General features: G+C 39.4%; 1 protein-coding gene across 1 annotated transcript; it reads left to right on the plus strand.

Annotated features, from left to right (window-relative positions):
* The first annotated feature begins 1248 nt into the window (after positions 1–1248).
* Positions 1249–6061, plus strand: LOC126271248 (X-box-binding protein 1). Its single transcript, XM_049974135.1, has 4 exons — positions 1249–1925; positions 2123–2219; positions 4644–4978; positions 5357–6061. Exons 1-4 carry the CDS (start codon positions 1663–1665, stop codon positions 5439–5441), a joined length of 780 nt encoding a protein of 259 aa, XP_049830092.1. The 5' UTR covers positions 1249–1662; the 3' UTR covers positions 5442–6061.
* The last annotated feature ends 12640 nt before the right edge of the window (positions 6062–18701 follow it).

The raw sequence follows: 18701 nt of genomic DNA on the forward strand, positions 1-18701 counted from the left end.
TGTTGCCACATTGTTAACAGTGTCGTAGTTTAGCGCCGGCTGAGTATTCAGCGTATTCGTCCGACATCGTGTGTTTACATGTGGTTTTAGTCTTCCGTGGAACGGTGCGTTGACTTGTGTTTTGATTCCTCAAGAAAGTGTTGTAGATGAAAACGGAAATCTAGCGAATTTGACGATTTTAGCCTTATGTTAACGCGCAGAAATGTATTTATATACTGGGGCAGATGAGAATATCCGGCGTCTAGAAAATACAGGGTGATCTCGGTGAAAAAAATAATTAATGTGACCAGAGACCTCCGTTCTTTGTCGTCTCTGCTCACTTGGTTTTTGATTCAGAGAGCCTAATGGAGGACACAAATTTTTAATGGAGTACAACGACATTGTAGCAGCAGCAACGGCGTTTTCTGTACAATAAACATATTGCGTCCTGAGGACGATAGTCTTATAGTATACCTGGATAAAATTTGGGTTTCATTGTGCGCACAAATATATTTTGCTCGACTTCAATGAAATTAGTGGGCTGAAAACCTATAGTTACTTTTGTGTAGCGTATATAGGTGATCTGGATGATGGCTGCAGTGACGAAGGGTCAGCAAGAGCCCTAAATAACAAAATTTTCGGGAGGTAGGGGGTATTCTATGTCGTAATAAGGCGAGCCGTCGGAACAAAAATCCTTGTGGCGACACCAGTACTCGCTGGCTGTCACGCACGTAGTCTCAAATGTGACCAAGATTAATTTTACAGTTTTCTCTTTAATGTTGTACAAGGTCCAACAGAACAGAAATTCACCAACGACATTTTTCGTTACTCACGAGAAACAGTTTCATGTCTCTTACGCCTTTTTTTTTTATCTCGGAATACTTTTATGTCTTCACTACAAAATGTGTATCACATGCACCTATAAACTTTCACAATGTTTATATTTTTTCGGTCCGAATCTGTCAGTAGTTCTATTTTATCAACAGGTTGAAGTAAAAATGTATTTTTCTTCCAAATTTCTTGTAACGTTAATTCTGATTTTTTCTGGCAGGGATTTTCTTTTGGAAAATACTCCATCATGAAAATACAGATGAGTAAAATTGTTTTCGCAATTTTTACCAACATTTGAAATTACCTCTAACAATGCTGTAAGACGGTGAGATGACCTAGAAGTACATATTTTTGTGACGGCTCCTATATTGGCGTATTATTACGCGAAGAAAATAGTTTACTTGAATATAAAAACGCGATTTTGATCTCTGCCGAGAAGTGCCAGTACGTGCCATCGTCTCGCTTATATACTGCAGTTTATAGTAATTCACTGGATGACGTAACTCATTGTTTTCGGTTGTGACAATCAGTTGTTCCATAGACATTGTTTGAGCATTTTAGTTGTGCGCCGTGTTCCGGGCAACTGCTTGAACTCTTGCATCAGTACATTAATGTATAATACACCTGGCACAAGGATCCCACGTGACTGTGACGTATACAGCTGGCGGAGGCACTCTGGAAGTTTCATCAGCCGGTGGGTGGGTACCGCAAGCAACGATCGAAGTGCAGCAGTGTAAGCGTGGCAGTCGGTGGTGGAGGTTAGGAGTGTTGAGTGACGTTTGGCTGGGTCCAAACTCAATAGTGCTGTTTTTAGTGTATCTTTCTGTTTTGTGGAGTGGCTTTCTTACGAAGATGTCAGCAACACGGACAATTGTTATACCATCGTTGTCAAATTGTATCGGCAAGCTGCCTTCGGTAGTTGCGCCGAGAAACGTTATATGTACAAAACCAGAAGATGCGATGCTTTTCACAAATTCTTCTCCATTGACGTGCATTAGCACACTTGAAAAAATTCCACGCATTCCAACTACTAACATAAATGTGGAAGAAAAGCGACAGCCTAGCAGAAAACGAAGACTGGACCACTTAACGCTAGAAGAAAAACTTCAGCGGAAGTAAGTAGGCCTATATGAAATTACACTGTCTTGTTGCTATTACGGTAGTATTAATCCACGAACAAAGCTGATTAGTTTTAAAGTGAAGCAACATATTTCGTAACATTGCCCGCTGCGTCCTTGGTAAAAGGTGTATTTTGCGATGTTCTGGATTGTTCGCTTGCGTCTTACTCATTCATGTTGTCTCCATTTTATAGGAAACTGAAAAACAGAGTTGCTGCGCAGACGTCTAGAGACAGAAAAAAGGCTAAAATGGACGAACTGGAAACAATAGTGAAAGAACTAAGAGACAAGGTAGGTTGTTCTTAGGACAGCATTGAAAATTAACATCCAGAGATAACTGATTGTTCTGTTAGATGTTTGTACAGTACCTAATGGGCTTCAGGCCCCTTTGTAAATAGTAGGCCTGCGTAAAACATTTTCATTTTATAAAATGGTTATTATAATAATACTGAACGTCTATTATAAATATTTTGTTAACGTATATTGTTTGTTGTATAGGTACGTTATTTTCTTATACCTATGAATACACTTTTCAAATTGGATCCCTTGTGCTACGGATAAGTCGTGTCTTCACAATCACAATATGTACCATTTTTTTAATAATAGTGTTTGCTCTCAGTCTGACCCCAACTAGGTATTTTTGTTTTGAAATGCTTTGATTTTGAACCCCCCGCTCAGAAACCTTGATTGTGATTACAAAAACTGTGCACTACAGAATATAGTTCAGTACTAACATAACGCACTGTGATGATATATCAGAATTTAGTTTCAGAACATTAATTTATTAGGTTATTCCCGTCATGCCATTAATGTCTCCATTTCTTTCCTGCCATTATGTGGATGTCAGTGTTTTAAGTTAAATAACTTGTCACACTCCTCACATTTGTTGGTGAAATTGGATAAGATTGATTTGATAAACATAACGAATGGATCACACAGCTGTACTATATTGAAGCATCCATATATTGTCTTTGTTTAAGGACCACAAATTATTTCACTTTGAATGGAAAAATAGAGGCAGCTCATCCTACAGCATGTGTAGTGTACAAAAGGGTGACAGTTAAGAATGCTATTAGAAGCAGGTGGAATGTAAATATAGCCTTACTAACAAAACTTCAGTGCTGCAAACTAGATATGTTTTTTCTAGAAAAGTTTGGCTCCCACATTATGAAGCCATTTGTTCCGATTTTTTTTTTTTTTTTTTTTTTTTTTTTTTTTTTTTTTTTTTTTACTTCTCCACGTGCTCTTAGCTGTACCTAAAAGTTATAACTAATGAGGATTTCACAAACTGAGGTTAAGATAATCAGCTGAGTTCGGGGAAATATTTAAGTTACATGAAAGCAGTAAAAGGGCCAGAATTTAAAATGCACAACAAACCTCCAATCGAACCCTGTGCTTACATTGGTTAAGCACTGGACTTGCATTCCAGTGGAATGGGTTTTAAATCTGTCTAGTCACCCTGATTTAAGTTTAACTAAACTGCAATGATTAAATGTCGGAAGGATTTCTTCAAAGTGATGATGATCAAATTAGTTTCATTGTAGCCAGTCAAAGCTAGAGCTGCTGCTATTGCCATCCACATTGTGACACATGGTACAATAATATGCCTTCAGAATTTTCCTCTCTACTGTTAGTGACATTGACAGTAAGGTCATAGCAACTATCAAGTTTCTATAAAGTGAAGCTATGTGTCTTTTATTAAGACATCGTGTACACCATTGGCTGCACTTAAAAAGAATTTATTGGCCTGATCAGTATTCGAACTTATTTGTCAGTGGCACATACTGTGCAAATCTAAATAAAAACACATCTGGTATACACTTAATGGAATGAGGATGACCATATCTTTAAAATGCATGAACACACACTCACCACACAGTTTCTGCTATCAGTTGTATGTGTGTAATGCAGTGTACAGAAATATGCCCTTTATCATGTACATAAAAGCAGTTTAGCAACCAGCTTGCTGTAACTTCTCCAGTGATTGAAAGTTTCTAGAGTGCAAACAGATGCCAGTACTAAGTCTGAAAGCTGATTCTGTGTTGGGTTTACTGGCAAACTGTTGTATTTCAAGTGTTTAGAGCAATATGATACAAAACTTTGACCACGTGAAGTGTTCCTCTTGATGGTTAAAACCTTACCAGATGGTGTATTCACTTTTTTATATGGGTTTATTATAGTATGCAGTTCATGATGTACTTGCATATTTGAGACGATACTGACAAGGAATTCCTGAAGACATGCATGCCTCTCCCCCCCCCCCCCTCCCCCAAGTTTAATCCATAAAGTTATTCAAAGGTATTTCAAAGTATATCGTAAGTATAAACCTAAGATTTTAAGATTAAGAACATAGGGAAAGATAAAGCTACTTACTGTAAAGATAACACGTAAAGTTGCAGACAGGCACAATTAAGATGCTTACACCTAAGCTTTTGGCCACAGCCTTCATTGCAAAAAGAGAAACATCATTCATTCACACAAGTGCCTCCCCCCCCCCCCCCTACACACACACACACCACACACACACACACACACACATTGAGAGTCAATTCTGGCAACTTGTGTCAGATTCTGTCTGTCTGCAACTTACCTTGTCACCTTTATGGTAAGTAGCAATCTAGCTTTCTCTGCATTATTGATATTCCTACCTAGTTTCCATTGTTAGACTTTAAAATAAATTATTTGAAATGTGTCAACTTTTTTTTCCCCTTCTAGACAAACCAGTTGTCGGCACAGTGTGAGAGGTTACTTAGAGAGAATCGGCGATTATCTGAGCAGAATGAAGAACTGCGTAGACAACAGTGTGGTTGCCAGGCGCTCGGAGTCAGCTGCAGACCTGCAGTTGCTGGACCTGCAGTGTCCACCTCCCCTCTGCCGCAGGGGCAGAGTCTGCAGCTGGCTCAGGGCCTGGGACACCTGATGACGACGCTTTTCCTGCTCTTCTCGCTGATATCTCAGATGACTACCTTACACAGCTGGAAGAGTTGGCAAACAGTTTGTTGGGAGAAGGAGATAGTACAGTGGATGGAGAGAAGAAAGATGTCTGCAAGGTAATTTCTTGCTCAAAAATGAATTATGACTTAATGTGAGGCAATGAAAAGTTCGTAAGTTAGGTTGGCCTTTGTATACAGTGGCAGAATACTTGTTGAGTTGATCAAGAGCTCTCAATCTCGCATATGAGTTGCTTATATAAAAAAAAGGTGGTTGCATTTTGAAAGTTGTGATAGCAGCTGTAATAAAACTTGGGCAGATAGTTACTGTATTGAAACTTGGGCAAATAGTAATCATAAGTTTCTTACAATCGGGGCTCAAGATGAGCTGTGTTAAATGATTACCCTTATTAGCTATTGGATATAATTATGTGCTTAGCTTTTAAGACATATTGAAGTAATTTGATTTGAACTGTAAAGATCTCATTTACTTTTCAGGCTAGGGAATCGGGGAAAGACAATTGTGCTCCTGAAGTGGTGGGGCAGACACCAAAAGACATGGAAACCACTGGAAGATTACTAAGTAATCCTATCCAGTCATCAGAAACACACAGTCAGTCACACAAAGAACCATCCCTTGAATTTGTGAAGAGTGAAGAAGTTGTCAGTGTACCAGAAACCGTGTATGGCACTTACGATGAATCGACTCAGACTGTAACCATTATAGTACCACACGAAGGAGGCATGCTTGTTGAAGAAGCTGTTCAAGAAGTTGTCACAACTGAAGAAGATACAGACAGTGAAATTTTGATTAATGACTGCAAAGACGAACCAGTTTCTCCCTGTTCCAGCAACTCGTCTGAAGTTCTATCGGCGGACTCCTCATTTTATATGCAAACAGAGTCTCCAGCAGTTTGTCATACAGAAACACCATTATCAGATTGTGGATATGAATCACTGGATTCCCCACAAAGTGAAATATCAGCCACTGAATGTGTATCAGATCTTTGGAATGAATGTTTTACAGAATTGTTTCCCAATCTCGTTTAAATTTGTCAGTCTGAATTTAATGTTAACATTAACTTATTTAGGTATTTTATGTTGTACATATAGTTTTTTGTACAGTCTGAGTCGATGATTCACATTTTCATGTATTCAAGGATTTGTCTATGTGTGAATAAACTGTGTACGTAAATGATGTAATTTAACTTTGTTTCTGTGCAATGGATTCTGGCAAGCCCTGTGTTGTGTGTGGTAAAATGACCATTGTTGAAGGATGTCAAAGTTCAAGAAAATGAAGTCAATTACTTTCAGGATGCCATCACTTCCTTTCCTTACATTTAATATCCGGTATAAGTAACGATCGTATTTCAGCATGCATCATTTAGTTCTGCTGTCTGAACTCTCTCTCTCTCTCTCTCTCTCTCTCTCTCTCTCTCTCTCTCTCTCTCTCTCTCTCTCTCTCTCTCTCTCTCTCTCTCTCTCTGTGTGTGTGTGTGTGTGTGTGTGTGTGTGTGTGTGTGTTTTCTTTCCACACTAACTCACAGCAATTTGTTAGAAAGATGCAGGAATCAAAAAGCTCCCACTTAAGCTCTGAAGCACTTGTGTTAAGAGCACGGGAATTTTATTTACACTACACTGTCTTCTTATCCTCTATATTTGCTCCTCCCTCGCAGTCCAAATTGCTTCCTAACCGTTGTAAAGAGTGTACAACACATTTAATTTCCAGATCAGTACTGAGATTTTGACTGATGTATCTTTGCGTAAGTTATTTCTTCAATAACTGCCTAACATTTTCCACCTAATAACATACTGTAAGATGTTGCTATTTTTTAATCATTTCACGAGAGATTCAGATGAACTTATAAACAAAATAGCTTTATCTAGTAGCAAATTAATATACTGACTGCCACAGGCATACGGTGTTAGGTGTGAGATTGTGATGTGGCTGCCGGGGGCCACACAGTAATCAGTGTTCTGGTGTAAACTGTTATCAGCTTGTAGATTGTAGTAAAAAGTTAGAATCAAAAAATGGAAAGTCCGTGGTGGAAGAAAGACACTATGAAAGGAATAGATTGTACTCATCATGAAGCAGAGATGTTGAGTCACTGATAAGCACAACAAAAGACTGTTAATAAAATAAGATTTTGGCGAAGAGGCCTTTTTGCCGAAAGCTTGGATGTTGTGCTTATCTGCGAATTGGCATCTCTGCCTTATGGTGAGTAGCAAAATGTTTCATAATATTGTCAAACTTCAGAATCTAGTGGTTATCCAATATTCATATAAATCAAAGCAAAATTTGAGCTGTTGAATGCAGCCTCTTTAAATAAATTAACATTGCTGCCAACAATGGGCAAAGGCTTTGAAAGCATTATAAATATTAGAGTAAAACAATGCACTGATGAAACAATCTTAATATAAGGCCAGGTTAGATTCACAAAGGAAGATTATACCATCGCTGCAGTTCTGAAGATATGCTGTGGCGTCACACAATGTCTTTAACTTCAAGGGACTGTGTAGTCACAATTTTGTGTGTATAGATAATGTGGTGCAATGGACTGTATTCAAAGCGTGTGCTGCACCAGTTCACACCACTGCTGACTATTTGATTAGGCAATCATAAAGGGTGCACATACACAATGCAGTCCCAGATTTCTTCATGACTGAAGCAGATGTACAGCAGTACAATATGCAGAAGTTAAGCCTCTTTTCAAGAAGGGGGGGCGGGGGGGGGGGGGGGGAAGATACTGTCAAACTATTGACCCATTCCACTTTAACTAGCTATTTTCAAAAATACATGAAAAGGGTGTGTTTGGGTGTCGTCTTAAGCATCTGCCCACGAATAACGTCCCAATATAGAGAAGTCTGTTTACATGTACAGTGAGGCTATGCTTAATATATTAGATAACAAGTCAGAGGCCACTGGCATTTTCTTTGTCCTGCCAAAGCCTTTGGCTGTGAATCACAGTATTCTCTTGAACAAATTAGAATATCGTCATGTCTGGCGTTGCTGAAGTATGGTTAGTCTCTTCCATAACGAACTGGAAACAAAGGGTGTCATTTCAAAAACCCTGTGGAGTAAGCAATCTCTCTTCATCTGATTGGGAGTTAATTAAATGTGGTGTTCCCAAGGTTCCGTCTTTGGTCTGTTGCTTTCTCCTGTGTACATTAATGACCTTGTCTGTTACATTGCCAGATGCTAAGTTTGTTATACGAACATTGGAATAAATAGCAAGTCAAGTATAGGTACAGAGATGGCTGATAATCAAATTTTCACTGATATTAAAAGTTGTGTAAACCTAATTTACTGTCATTAAACTTTGAAAAGACTCACTATATTCAGTTCAGAACCTGTGATTTCCATCCAGCATGCGGATGAATGAGACTGACTGTTAGATTTCTGGGATTACAACTTGATAATAATTCAATTGGAAAGGGCATCCTACAGAATTGCTGAATTGCCTAAACAAGTTTGTATTTTGCAATGTGAATGGTTTCAGATGTAGGAGTAGTAAATTAAAAAATGTTTACTTTCATTCTATTACATCATAGGGCTTCATTTTTAGAGGTAACTCGTCAAACTGAGAAAAAAAAAATTTTGTGTGCAAAAGCATGGAAGAGCGTTCATTTGTGGTGTAAATTCAAGAACATCGTGTAGAAACTTGCTCAAGGAAGTGCGTACTCTAACCACTGTTTCTCAGTATATTTATTCCATGATGAAATTTGTTGTAAATAATGTCTCAATTTTCGACCAATGGCTCAATACATGGTACCAATACTAGGAATAAAAACAATCTACATAAAGACAAAAAATCACTTACCTTGGTCCAAAAAGGTGTCTAAATATTCAGGAACACACATCTTCAATAAATTGCCAGCAGCCTTAAATACTTGGTTTCAGGTAAAGCTCAGTGTGAACAAAAAACAAGAGTTTGAAAGGATTTTGGGAGGCAACTCCTACAACTCTATACATGAATATCTTAATGGGACTATTAGAACAGCTTAAGTAAAAATATTTGTTAGATTTCAGTTTTGACGGCACTTGGTCACAACAGTCAAGATTAGGTATTTTGTGTTGATAAATTTATTAGGTGTGCGTAACTATGTTTCACTCTGACAGTGTGTTAATTTTGTAAATCTTAGCAGTTCCAGTTTACTGTAATGTTTTCAAATAGTGTGACAATTTTGTGACAAATGATCAGGGAATGGAGTATTAAATTCAAAAGTTGTATGTCACTTTTTGACATGTTCCACACACATATCATCTCTTTTTGGATTTATGGAATGAAAACTGGATCTAATCCAAATGTGCTACACTCCTATATGCACCTTATGCCTTATGTAAGTCAGATGTTCCTTTTCTGACATGCTGATGAAATGACGGTGCATTGTGCCAATTGTTGAACACATCTGTACCATATAAATACATTTGAGCTATACCTCAAAGGTTTCAATATAAAACCAAAGATGCAAAAAATACTCCATATTCTCCTACTTATACCCTGTCAGAAAAATTTGAAGATGTAAATTAAGTAGTAGTGTTTCTTTGGAATGAAACAATCACTCAAGACTAACATGTTAACTGCCACATGCTTAGTAACAGATGTTTCACCACCACCAGGCCTAACCAAGTATGTATTGTCAGCTGTGGGGCTCTGCTGTGGCCACTGGTCTGTATGAACAACGTTAGACCAAACATTATAGTGGAACCACATTTACAATGCCACTGACTAAGTGAGAAAAGTAGTTGTCCTTTGAAGGGTGTTACAAAACAGAACAAGCAGTTTGAATGACCAGACTGTCATATACATCTGCAAGTCATTTGTTGGTTCCATCTTAGATTACATTGCACCATTCTACAAACACTAAAGATGGTGTCTGTATAATAATAAATGGTAAGAATAACTGGAAAACTGACAGAATACCTAATGCAACTGTATATCCAGAGGCAGGACTCCTACCACAATGAAACTATGAGACACATTTCACTTCAAAAATCAGAAAGGACAAATTCAAGCAGCAGATTTGAACAGGCTCACTCCAACAAAAACCAACTGAATTTAGCTATGCAAACTTCAGAGACCTACATCTTTGTAATCCACAAATGTGTCAGAGGTAGAAGAGACAGATAATGTAAGTCATTACCTTTACTGAGGTTTTAGAGAGGTTTCCTTCCATACCAGGGTAAATGCTAAGGTCAATACACTCCCATCAAAGATAGAGAAGTTTTTAATGATAGGAACCTTTGCTGAGGTTTTAGAGAGGTTTCCTTCCATACCAGGGTAAATGCACTCCCATCAAAGATAGAGAAGTTTTTAATGATAGGAACCTTCGCTGAGGTTTTAGAGAGGTTTCCTTCCATACCAGGGTAAATGCACTCCCATCAAAGATAGAGAAATTTTTAATGATAGGAATATTTCCTATAAACTAGAAATTATAAAGAGAAAACAACATAGAAAAGTGCAGTAATCAAGAACCTAAACATTTCAATAAATGGAGCCAGTTTAAAATATGTTAATGTTATATATCAAAGGCTGTTAGATTACCCATATATCTCCACAACAGAATGAAGGATAAACATACAAAACTGGCATTTAAGAAGCAGGATATTTGTTGGTTAAGCATCAGGTGGTTTTGTTTTGAACGTAGCGTTAGTCTGTGTAATTTGCAGTGCAATAGGATTTTGAATTGTCATGGCTAATAAAAGAACCTCGAAATTATACAGTGGTGAAAGTGAATTCAGGACTTGAGCTGTGAACAGAGTGCTATTTACAAGTGATATTCTGCTTCAGTGATACTTTTTAGTGTTCCAGGCAGTAGGATTAGGGAACATTAAACCAGTGATAGGATAGGTCTGCTCACTTTGTGGGTTCATTAACAGTGAACTGATGTTTAATAAACTCAAAGCTGATTAAATACTTTAAATGGAAATCTTATAGTTAACAATGGCCATTGTAGCTGATTTACATGTACTTCTAAGATCATGCAGATAAGTGATTAATTAAATTAAACATACCTCTGCATAATTAGATGAATGTCTGTAACACTAAGGAATTGGCAGTGTTGTAGTGGTAAGCAGGAAAAGGAATGATTACATTATCCTCGCATTACATGCTGAATTTCAACACATCCTCTGCTATGTAGAACCTCAGATAATACGAGGGCTAACTGAAAAGTAATGCCTCCACATTCGTAATTCTTCAACTGGCTAGTTCTGTAGCCTCTTTACAGCTCCAGTTGGCAGGAAGCCTCAGCCTTGAAAGGGTGTGTTGTTACAGAGTAAAGTATGGAACCCAGGTACTGGCTTGTTCTGTACCCTCTTCTCTACAGCTCCGGTTGGCGGGAAGCCTTAGCATTGAATGGTTGTGTTGTTACAGTGTGAAGTGTGGAACCCTGCACAATGCAATTTAAGCAATGTGCAGTCATTGAATTCTTGACAGCAGAAGGTGTCACCCCAAAGGATATTCATCAGAGAATGAAAGCAGTTTATGGTGACTGTGTTGATGTGAGTACTGTACGTCATTGTGTGAGTAAGTTTAAAGATGTTGAGGTGGGAACATCTGACTTGTGTGACAAAGAGTTTGACGTCCTGTGGCAGCAACCACCAAGTTCCACAAGAAAAATGTTGACAGATTTATTCAGGACAATCGACGTATCACTCGGAGAGAAATTGCAAGCACAGTCGGCATTCCACAAGAATGTGTGGGTCACATTATTACTTTGCTTAGTAAACCACACACTTCACGTGCCACCACAGTAGAACTTCAAGAGACTGAATCTCACCACCGTTTGGCATGATCAATGCAGTCCACGTTTAGCACCATCTGACTTCCATCTGTTCCCGATAATGAAAGACAATCTTCGATGACACCATTATGCTTCTGATGATGATGTTGAGAGAACTGTAAGACTGTGATTGCAGAAACAGAGTGTTGACTTCTTTCGTGATGCCTACAGAAAACTTTTTCATTGGTGGCAGAAATGTATCCAGTTGGCTGATGATTATGTGGAAAAGTGAATATTGGTAATTAAAGATCAGATTCTAAGGATTATTAGTGCATTTGATTTATTAAAATATTCCCATCCAAACCCAATTAACGAAGATGGAGGCACTGCTTTTCATTCAACCCTCATAATACACCTGATGATAGTTGTTGCCAAGAAACTTTTATGGCTGTGTGGTTAGTTTCCAGTCTTATGTGCTCTTTGTGAGGTGGAGGAATGTATTATAACCTAAAGCATCTGTTATCATGTTTCTCACACTGGTAGGAACTAATACCAATTCTTTATTCCAGACCACAATTTCCAAGAGAACAATGTGGTGCCTTACAGGAAGGAACAGCACCATCTGCAGAGGTCGAATAAATGGAAATCACCCAATACAATGCTGTGTTTATCCAGGGATCAGGCAGTTCACTGAACAAAAAAATTCCTGGATTGTTGCTATAAGCCCAAAGTTATCACTGCTGATCTTCAAAATTGCATTTCATTACCTTGTACCATGCCATAACTAGCCATCCCAAAATTTCCCTCCTCTTTTAGCCATGTACATGACCATTGTTATGTACCATCTGCTGTGATGTGATACTAGCCCTCTTCTTGCCAGCAGTCATTGCACTGTCTGTGGCTAGATATCTAAGTTCCTGTGCCAGTTCCATTATTTACATTATACCGGTAACTGACATACCACACAGCCAACTGCCTAGTAGTGACCCTCCTCTATTGTTAACTTGGCTCTCAGCAAATGGAAAAATAAACAAGTGGAGCAAACTTTGTGCTATACTGACTTTTGCCAGGAACAATACAACAAATTCTTGAATAGGTTAGTATAACATTCCACATTCCTTTCATAAAAGTAATAATTAGAACTATGATAGGAATCTTGTATTCCACATAAATGTGAAGCCTATAATAGAATGTAATGCTTAATGTGATCACTTACTTTGGAAAAGTCTCAGTTGGTGATGTTTTATCTTTCATAAAAATATTATATGCTCAGTAAATGTTTGAATAGCTGTTTTAGCAAATGAACCCTTTGGGAGCCAAAATTTTTGCTAGCTGAATATCTTATTATTGCACAAGCAGATGACAACTCTTGTGTGTGTATTGCCTTCTCAAACATTCTGGAATTATGTACCGTTAAAGACTGGCCAGTATTTATTGACACACTGGAAACATTTTGGTACCAACAACATTTTTAATGTCTTGCCCACCATTAATGCTGCGTGCCGAAAAACATCCCATATCATAGAGAAACAACATTTTAGTGTGTTATTTGAATTATCAGCGACATCATAAGAACTTCTACCATTAAGGGACTCAATGTTATTTCTTCCCCCCATGAACTGTCGACCTCGCTATTGGTGGGGTGGCTTGCATACCTCTGTGATACAGATAACCATACCATAGGCACATCCACATCAGAAGAGTGTCTGTTGAGGGGCCAGACAAAGATATGATTCCTGAAGCAGGACAGCAGCCTTTTCAGTAGTTGCAGGGGCAACAGTCTGGATGACTGACTGATCTGGCCTCATAACACCAACCAAAATGACATTGCTTTGTTGGTACTGTGAACAACTGAAAGCAAGGGCAAACTAGAGCCATAATTTTTCCTAAGGGCAGCCATTTCTTCCAAATGGTTGAATGGTGATAGCATTCTCTTGGGTGAAATATTCCAGAGAAACAGTCCTCATTCAGATCTCCCTGCAGAGACCACTCAGGAGGATGTTGTCATCATGAAAAACAAAACTGTCAGTCTGTGGATCGAAGTGTGAAATGTTAGATCCCTTAATTGGTTATTCTTACCATTTACTGCCTTACAGACACTATCTTCAGTGTTTCTTTTTCTGCCATCTAGACTGGTGCAATGTAGTCTAAGATGGGACTAACGAATGACTTGAAATGTATACAACAGTTTGTTAATTCACTCTGTTTGTTCCGCTTTGTAACACCCTTGAAAGGACAAGTACTTTTCTTGCTTAGTCAGTGGCATTGTAAATACTATGGTTCCACTACAGTGGTTGGTCTAATGTTACTCACATAGGATAGTGGCCACAGTAGAACCCCATGCCTAACAATGTGCACCTGGCCTGGCCTGATGGTGGTAAAACATTCATCACTAAGCATGTGACAGTTAACATTTTAACAGAGTCTTTTGAGTATTTGTTTCATTAAAAAAAAAATGCTACTACTTGATTCATGAAGGTGAATTTGCAGGTAATATTATAGAAATGGAAGAGGATGTAGATGAGAAGGAAATGGGAGACATGACACTGTGAGAAGAATTCGATTGATCACTGAAAGACCTGAGACCAAACAAGGCCCCAGGAGTAGATGACATTCTGTCAGACCTACTGACAGTCTTGGGAGAGTCAGCCATGACAAAACTTTCCCTCTTGTGAGACAGGTGAAATACCACCAGACTTCAGGAAGAATGTAGTAATTCCAATCTCAAAGAAAGCAGGTGCTAACAGGTGTGAATATTACTGAACTATTAGTTTAATAAGTCATGATTGCAAAATATTAACACAAATTCTGTACAGAAGAATGGAAAAACTGATAGAAGCCAACCTCAGAATAGATTAGTTTGGATTCTGAAGAAATGGGGGGACAAGCGAGGCAATACTGACCCTACAACTTATTTATAAGATACATTAAGGAAAGGCAAACCTATGTGTATGGCATTTGTAGACTTGGAGAAAGCTTTTTACAATGGTGTCTGGAATATTTTTATTCAAATTAAAGTAGCAAGTGTAAATACAGGGAGCAAAAGGCTATTTACAACTTGTACAGAAGCAAGATGGCATTATAAGAGTCAAGGGGCTTGACAAGGAAACAGTGATTGAGAAGGAGTGAGACAAGTTTACAGCCCATCCCTCATTTTATTCAATCTGTAAGCTGAGCAAGCAGTCAAGGAAACCCAAGAAAAATTTGGAAAAGGAATTAAAGTTCAGGAAGAAGCAATAACTTCGAGGTTTGCTGATGACATTGTAATTCTCTTGGAGAAAGCAAAGTACTGGGAAGGGCGGTTGAATGAAATGGACAGTGATTTGAAAGGTGGATATAAGATGACCATCAGCAAAAGCAAAACAAAGGTAATGGAGTGTAGTAAAATTAAATCAGGTAACGCTGAGGGAATTAGATTAGGAAACAAAACGCTTAAAGTAGTGTATGAGTTTTGCTATTTGGACAGCAAAATAGTTTATGGTAGCTGAAGTAGAGGGGATATAAAATGCTAACTGGCAATGAAAAGAAAAGAATTTCTGCAGAAGAGAAATTTGCTAGCACTGAATATAGATTTATGTGTTAGGTAAGCTTTTTGAAAGTACAGGGTGTACAACTTTGCTTCCCCCATTTTACGATAGGTTGCAAGAATGGTGAGTAGTGGTCGAAAGAAACAGATTGCAGACATCAGGCAGTTAGCTTGGACCTTAGTCAACATAACCTCATTCAAACATTAGTCAATTTGTGTCTGAGTCATACAGTTGTTCTTGATTGAAAATGTTAGTTTATGAGCCTAATTCTCGTCATTTGTGGGAGGTGTCATCGAATGCTCTCAAGTATGTATGGTAAGGACGCTATTAGTGAAAGAACATGTCATGAGTGGTTTCAATGCTTCAAGATCGGTGATTTTAACGTCATAGACCAGCATAGTGGTGGAAGAGGGAATGTTTTCGAAGATGCAGAATTGGAAACATTGCTGAATGACGACTCACGTCAAACTCAAGAAGAATTGGCATGATTTGTGGGAGTGACACAGCAGGAGGAACTTGGTTGCTGTGTGAGCTGAAACCAAGAGATGTTGAATGGCATTTGTGTGTTTGTGAACAGTTGCTTCAGAGGCAAAAACAAAAGGGATTTCAGCATTGCATGGTGACCAGGGACAGAAAACTGGTTCATTATGATAACCCTATCATTATGATATCCCGGCCATGCTTCCACGTCGATGGCCAAATTGAATATTAATGGCGTAAGATCATGCTTTGCATTTGGTAGGACCAGCTTGGTGTCATGTACTATGAGGTGGTAAAACCAAGTGATACAATCACAGGTGCTCGTTATGGAACACAGTTAATGCGTTTGAGCAGAGCATTAAAAGACAAACGGACGCAATACAGTGAGAGACACGATGAAGTGATTTTGCTGCTCGACAATGCTCGACCCCACGTTACAAAAGAGGTCAAAACATACTTGGAAACATTAAAATATGAAGTCCTACCCCACTCGCCGTATTCTCCAGACATTTCTCCCTCTGACTATCACCTGTTTAGATCAATGGCGCATTGCCTGGTTGACCAACGCTTCTGATCTCATCAAGAAGTCACAAACTGGATTGATTCATGGATCGCTTCAAACGATGAACAATTTTTCGATGCAGGATTCATACGCTGCCCAAAAGATGGGAGAAAGTAGTGGCCAGCAATGGAAAATACTTTGAAAGTTACATGTGTAACTAATTAGTTTCATTAAAGCCTCAAATGTTGGGGAAAAAATGGCAGAAGCAAAGTTGTACACCTTGTATGTCTATATAGTGTAGCCATGCATGTAAGCGAAACCTGGATGATTAACAGTACAGACAAGAAGAGCATAGAAGCTTTTGGAATGTGGTGTTACAGAAGAATGCTGGAGATTAGATGGGTAGATCACATAACTTAATGAATATCTACTTGATATAACTGCAGAAAAAAGAAAGCTGTGGCACAACCTGACTAGAAGAAGGGATTGGTTGATAGGACACATTCTGAGACATCAAGGGATCACCAGTTTACTGTTGGAAGGAAGTATTAGGGGTAAAAACTGTAGAAGGACCAAGAGATTAATACAGTAAGTTGATTAAAAAAGATGTCATTGCAGTAGTTATTTGCAGATGAAGAGGTCGAACTGATGACCACAACAAAAAAATGGTTAAAATGGCTCTGAGCACTTAACTGCTGAGGTCATCAGTCTCTTAGGACTTAGAACTATGTAAACCTAACTAACCTAAGGACATCACACACATCCATGCCTGAGACAGGATTCGAACCTGCGACTGTAGCAGTTTCGTGGTTCCAGGCTGTAGTGCCTAGAACCACTCGGCCATCCCGGCCAGCTGACCACAACAACAACAACAATGTTGTTTCTGATTTCAAAAGGAAAAGTGAGTTGCAAATAGGTACAACAAAAAGACTGTTGCAAATAAAGCTCTCGGTCACGAAGGCCTACATCAACAACAGACGACACACACACACACACAGGATGGCAGTCTCAGGCAATTGGAACCACAGTGCGAGCAACAGCACCAGAGCATGATGGGAGTGGTGACTGGTTGGAGGTAAGGAGGAGGCTGAGGTGGGGACGGGGAGGGATAGTAGGGTAGGGGTGGTGGAGAGTGAAGTGCTACAGGTTAGACAGGAGGTGGTGAAATGTAGTGCTGAAATGGGAACAGGGAAGAGGCTGGATGGGTGAGGACAGTGACTGATGAAGGTTGAGGCCAGGAGGATTACAGGAATGCAAGATGTATTGTAGGGGAAGTTCCCACCTGCAAAATTCAGAAAAGCTGATCTTGGTGGGTGCTGTGAAGCAGTCATTGAAATGAACGATCACAACAGCACTGTGTTCTGCAAAAGGGTCATCCACTTGTTTCTTGGCCACAGTTTGTCGGTGGCCATTCATGCGGACAGACAGCTTGCTGGTTGTCATGCCCACATATAATGGTTGCAAAAGTGATTGCAGCTTAGCTTTTAGGTCACATGACTGGTTTTACAGGTAGCCCTGTCTTTGATGGGATAGGTGATGTTCGTGACTGGACTGGAGTAGGTGATGCTGGGAGGATATATGGGATAGGTCTTGCATCTAGGTCTATTATAGGATTCTGGGTTTTTAGGAAGGATTCCTCTACCTGGCCCATGAATAGATTGACATAGGATGCTGCCTTTAGGGTACCCATAGTCGTAATCCGGATTTGTTTGGTGGTAATACTTTCAAAGCAGACGTAATTGTGGGTGAGGATATAGTTGGTCATGAAAACTAGGGAGGAGGTTGTTGGTTTGGAATCCATCAAACATTGGGAAATATATTGTTCATTCCTTTCTTTCAGGAGTGCTAGTTCTGCAGGTTCGCAGGAGAGCTTCTGTAAAGTTTGGAAGGTAGGAGATGAGGTAATGGTAGAAGTAGAGCTGTGAGGACAGGGCGTGAGTCATGCTTTGGTAGCTCAATTGGTAGAGCACTTGCCCACGAAAGGCAAAGGTCCCGAGTTCGAGTCTCGGTCCGGCACACAGTTTTAATCTGCCAGGAAGTTTCATATTGTTCAATAGTGAGAAGGCCATGGGGAGATGGCATCAACAGTGATGAGTAGGGCACTGTGTGATAAAGAGACAGGAACTGTGGAGAGTCAATGAAGGAAATGATTGGTATCTTTCTGGGTTGAAGGTGTTAGTCTACAAGAGCAGAGATTCTCTCAATGGGGGCACAGTAACCAGCCACAATGGAGTGTCGTGGGTGATTAGGTTTATGGACTTCAGGAAGCATGTAGAAGGTGGGAATGTGTGGTATGGTAAGGGTGAGTAGAGAGATGGACTCTGGGGAGAGGTTCTGGGATGGGCTTAAGAATTTGAAAAGCGACTGCAGATCCTGCTGGATTTCTGGAATAAGGTCACTGTGGCAAGGTTTGTAGGTGGAAGTACCTGACAGCTGGTGGACTCCTTCTGTCAGGTAATCCTTGCCGTTCGAAACAACAGTGGTGGAGCCTTGGTCTGCAGGTAGGATTATAAGGTTGGGATACCTCCACTCTGACAGCTGCCACCAGTTCCATACCAAGAAGTCCCTTCCATATAGCCTAGCCACCTGTGGTCATCACATCTACAGT

Source organism: Schistocerca gregaria, chromosome 1 (assembly GCF_023897955.1).
Source record: "Schistocerca gregaria isolate iqSchGreg1 chromosome 1, iqSchGreg1.2, whole genome shotgun sequence".
In the NCBI taxonomy this organism is placed as follows: Eukaryota; Metazoa; Arthropoda; class Insecta; order Orthoptera; family Acrididae; genus Schistocerca; species Schistocerca gregaria.